This window comes from Silurus aristotelis, assembly GCF_946808225.1.
Source record: "Silurus aristotelis genome assembly, contig: scaffold_174, whole genome shotgun sequence".
Lineage (NCBI taxonomy): Eukaryota > Metazoa > Chordata > Actinopteri > Siluriformes > Siluridae > Silurus > Silurus aristotelis.
In genome coordinates, this window is record NW_028149167.1 from 12501 (window position 1) to 17500 (window position 5000).

The 5000-nt window shown below is 45.3% G+C and overlaps 1 protein-coding gene across 1 annotated transcript in view; it reads right to left on the reverse strand.

Moving 5' to 3' along the window:
* tmem178a (transmembrane protein 178a) overlaps positions 1-5000 on the reverse strand; it is a 12117-nt gene that overhangs the window by 6935 nt on the left and 182 nt on the right. Inside the window, exons 1-2 of the mRNA XM_083570803.1 lie at positions 4537-5000; positions 2340-2453 (exon numbers count right to left, since the gene is read on the reverse strand). The exon at positions 4537-5000 is cut by the window's right edge and continues 182 nt beyond it. Of these exons, the coding sequence (XP_083426929.1) occupies positions 2340-2453; positions 4537-4972 (550 nt within the window). The 5' untranslated portion in view covers positions 4973-5000. The remainder of the gene's footprint in view (positions 1-2339; positions 2454-4536) is intronic.

A 5000-nucleotide genomic window follows, 5' to 3' on the forward strand; every position in this document is an offset into this window, starting at 1 on the left:
CACAACATCTTACACATCATACACAACCTCCGACCAACCTCCAACACATCTTACACCACCTCCAACACAACATCTGACACATCATACACAACCTCCGACCAACCTCCAACACATCTTACACCACCTCCAACACAACATCTGACACATCATACACAACCTCCGACCAACCTCCAACACATCTTACACCACCTCCAACACAACATCTTACACATCATACACAACCTCCATCACAACCTCCAACACATCTTACACCACCTCCAACACAACATCTTACACATCATACACAACCTCCGACCAACCTACAACACATCTTACACCACCTCCAACACAACATCTTACACATCATACACAACCTCCGACCAACCTCCAACACATCTTACACCACCTCCAACACAACATCTTACACATCATACACAACCTCCGACCAACCTCCAACACATCTTACACCACCTCCAACACAACATCTGACACATCATACACAACCTCCATCACAACCTCCAACACATCTTACACCACCTCCAACACAACATCTGACACATCATACACAACCTCCGACCAACCTCCAACACATCTTACACCACCTCCAACACAACATCTTACACATCATACACAACCTCCGACCAACCTCCAACACATCTTACACCACCTCCAACACAACATCTTACACATCATACACAACCTCCATCACAACCTCTAACACATCTTACACCACCTCCAACACAACATCTTACACATCATACACAACCTCCATCACAACCTCCAACACATCTTACACCACCTCCAACACAACATCTGACACATCATACACAACCTCCATCACAAGCTCCAACACATCTTACACCACCTCCAACACAACATCTGACATATCATACACAACCTCCGACCAACCTCCAACACATCTTACACCACCTCCAACACAACATCTTACACATCATACACAACCTCCATCACAACCTCCAACACATCTTACACCACCTCCAACACAACATCTTACACATCATACACAACCTCCGACCAACCTCCAACACATCTTACACCACCTCCAACACAACATCTCGCACAACATCTTTTACAACCTCCATCACAACCTCCAACACATCTTACACAACCTCCAACACAACATCTTACACAAACTCCAACACAACATCTGACACATCATACACAAACTCCGAACATCTTACACATCTTACACAAACTCCAACACATCTCACAAAACCTCTCACAACCGCCAACACATGTTTCATAACCCCAACACAAACTCCAACAAAACAACACAACCCCCACTACTGTATACAACGTCCAAAACATGTTGCACAACATTTTACACAACCTCAAACACATCTCACAAAACCTTTCACAACTTCCAACACATTTCACAACCTCCAACACAACTTCCAACAAAACCATCTACATAACCTCCAACACAACATCTTACACATCTTACACAACCTACAACACAACCTCCTACACATCTTACACAACATTATACACAAATCTTGAATCTGTCCTTTTTCTTCTCATTACTACAGGAATGCTCTTTCGTAGGCATTGTAAAGTAGACAACGAGCAGACGAGGAGGAGACAACGAGCAGACAAGGAGGAGACAACAAGGAGGAGACAACGAGCAGACGAGGAGGAGACAACGAGCAGACGAGGAGGAGACAAAGAGGAGACAGTGAAAAGATGACTAAAAAACAAGAAGGGGACAAAGGTAAGACAGAGAGGGGACAAGGAGGAGACAGTGATGAAACAGAGATGAGACAGTGTAGGGTAAATATTGTCAGTATGAGATACGACTTGGGCTTTTCATTAGGAAATAACAGAACTGTTCTCTCAGTGGAGACAGAAACACAATCCAGGAGCTACCTGTCGATCTGCAGAAATCCAATCAGGTCTGATCACATGTCCGATCTACACAGCTGTGTATATGAAACAAAAGAGAAGCATTCTGGTGAAATATAATACGTCTGAGGATTGAGCTCTGAGGTACACCACTGAGAGAAGATATGCAGGAGATTTGTAGAAGAAAAACCTAAAAATAAAACCTGCACTGATAAAAACATTAATAATCCTGTTCATGAGAATCCTGCTAACAAAATTCCCTGATCTGATCTCTGGTGCTGAAGTTATCTAACCTCAGTCCATTACACACACACACACACACACACACACACACACACACAGAGCATTTCTTTCATATTGCTGCACATCACCATGTGTTTGTGAGTTTTTGTCTTTGTGGACATTAAAGAAGTGTGTGTGTGTGCGTGTGTGTGCGTGTGTGTGCGTGTGTGTGCGTGTGTGTGCGTGTGTGTGCGTGTGTGTGTGTGTGTACATACGTAAGAGATGCCACTCGTCCTGCTGGATGGTTCTGGTCAGGTTTAGAGGAATGTTCCTGAGTCGAATCGGCTGAGAGAAATGATATTTAACTGCAGTGCAGCGTTCTGCAATACCTGTAAAACACACACACACACACACACACACACACACACACACACACACACACACACACACACACACACAGTGTTACACATGTAAAGTCACTGTATTGCTTAGTACTCTCTTGCTCTCTCACGTCTCTTGTATATTTCAGTCTGCAAGAGACGTCAGATTCGGGATAAATTGTGTGTGAGACTTTCTGTAAGATGATGTTTCTGTGAGATGTTTCTGTATGGAGATGTTTCTGTATGGAGATGTTTCTGTGAGATGTTTCTGTATGGAGATGTTTCTGTGAGATGTTTCTGTGAGATGTTTCTGTATGGAGATGTTTCTGTGAGATGTTTCTGTGAGATGTTTCTGTATGGAGATGTTTCTGTGAGATGTTTCTGTGAGATGTTTCTGTATGGAGATGTTTCTGTGAGATGTTTCTGTATGATGTTTCTGTGTCTGTGAATGGAGGCTCTGTGGATGGAGGCTCCTTAGCACTGAGGACACTATCAATCCTGACCATCATCTCCATCTCCATCTGCAGAAGTGAAGCTCCGAGTAAGTCAACAAAGTGTGCAAAAGAGAGAACTAAAGCCGAACGGTGTCGCACCAAAAACTGATCTGATTTAGATTTCTCTTCTGTTCACTTACTTTCTGTTTTTACACTGATTCAAATACTTTACTGCATTTCTTCACTTTTGCACAATATATACAAAAACAAATAAATACACACACACACACACACACACACACACACACACACACACACACACACACACACACACACAGAGTGGTTATTACTTATATAACATCTCAGGTGCTGCTTCTGTTTGATGTGTAACAGTGTGTGAGTGTGCAGTTAGTGTGACTGCAGTATATGTATCAGGGGCATACACCTTTGTATGGTGTGTGTGTGTGTGTGTGTGTGTGTGTGTGTGTGTGTGTGTGGTTGTAGCTGCTGAAGGTCACTAGGACTCTGTCAGTGACTCTGCACATCCCATCTTTAATCCAGAGTCATCTCATCAACATAATCCCTATCGACTTCCTCCTGTCACCTTCACACACACACACACACACACACACACACACACACACACACACACACACACACACACACACACACACACACACACTAAACACAGCCGTGTGCAATAGTTCACTTAATTTTTTCGTTATCCTTTTTAGCAATTTGTATCTTCATTTGATATTCATGCAGTGTTACTTCCTGATACTTAATTATAGCAGCTATAAACACTCTTCCCCTCACCATTCTCTCACTCTCTTCTCACAATATCTCACTCCATACTCGATTCTTGCTCTTCTCTCCAGTTCAGAACATATGCATTGAAATAACTCTGTACTGTGCTGCAGTTAAAGAGAATTAATCACCACCTTCTGACCAATCAAGATCCAGAACTCACCTGCCCTCTGCTGTTAAATTCATTGATGTACACACTGACTCGTTGTCATGGAAACCTGTAATTCAGTTACTTATACTCAACCCCAGACTTCCTCAATACACCTGTAAGGGGTGGAGCTACACCTGAAACCAGGTTATGATGTCACAAAATGAACACAGCTTTCATGGACGATGGTGTGGTCAGCAGAACCATTTCTCTGCCTACTGGTGCCAGCGAGGTACTGAAGTTGGTTGTTGTCATGGTAACAGTGTCATGCAGTTACATGTATGGGTAAGGGGATGGTGTTGCTGGTGTGAACTAGTCTATGCGCTAGCTGGGTAAGAGATGTGGAGCAGGATGAGTGTGAGGTGTGTGTGTGGAGATCTGCTGAGTCTGGAATTTCACCTGGTCTGAGTGACCTTCATGTGCTCAGGATTCAATTTCCTCTTTATTCTGATACACTTTCAAATAATACAGGTTTTATTTACTCTAATCTGAGGAGAGCAGAGAGAGAGTGTGTGTGTGTGTGTGTGTGTGTATGAGTGAGAGAGTGTGTGTGTATGAGTGAGAGAGAGAGTGTGTGTGTGTGTGTGTGTGTGTGTGTGTGTGTGTGTGAGTGAGAGAGTGTGTGTGTGTGTGTGTGTGTGTGTGTGTGTGTGTGTGTGTGTGTGTGTGTAGTGCATTATCACGATGCTGTCATTGGGGTTACCCTTTGAAATGAGCCGGTCGATGTCTGGGTCCACACCCCGGAAGTAGCATTTCCTCCACAGACCGGAGTGGGTTGGGAAGAGCGGGCGGCCGCACTCGGTCTCCAGGATGCCCATGCCAAGGATCGCTCTCCAGTTCTCCAACAGCTCCTCCTCGCGACTCCCGACGTGAATCGGTTTCATGAGCGCCACACTGTTCCGGCGCGAGCCCCCGGTCCCGCCCGCGCTCCCGGTGCTGTCCACTAACGGCAGGTGGTAGATGGGCATCTCCCGGTTCTTCTGGTCATTGGACTCGGCTCCGTAGCGGTCGCAGTTCCGCTTGTGCCTGCGCGTGTCCGTTTCGTACCAGTGGTCCGTGAAGATGGCGGTGACCAGCAGCGCGAGCGCGACGACGCTCATCAAAACGCTCGCCGCCGTCACGAGAGACCGCTTCTCCATGGTGCAGACATCAGCGCGCGCTCACCGG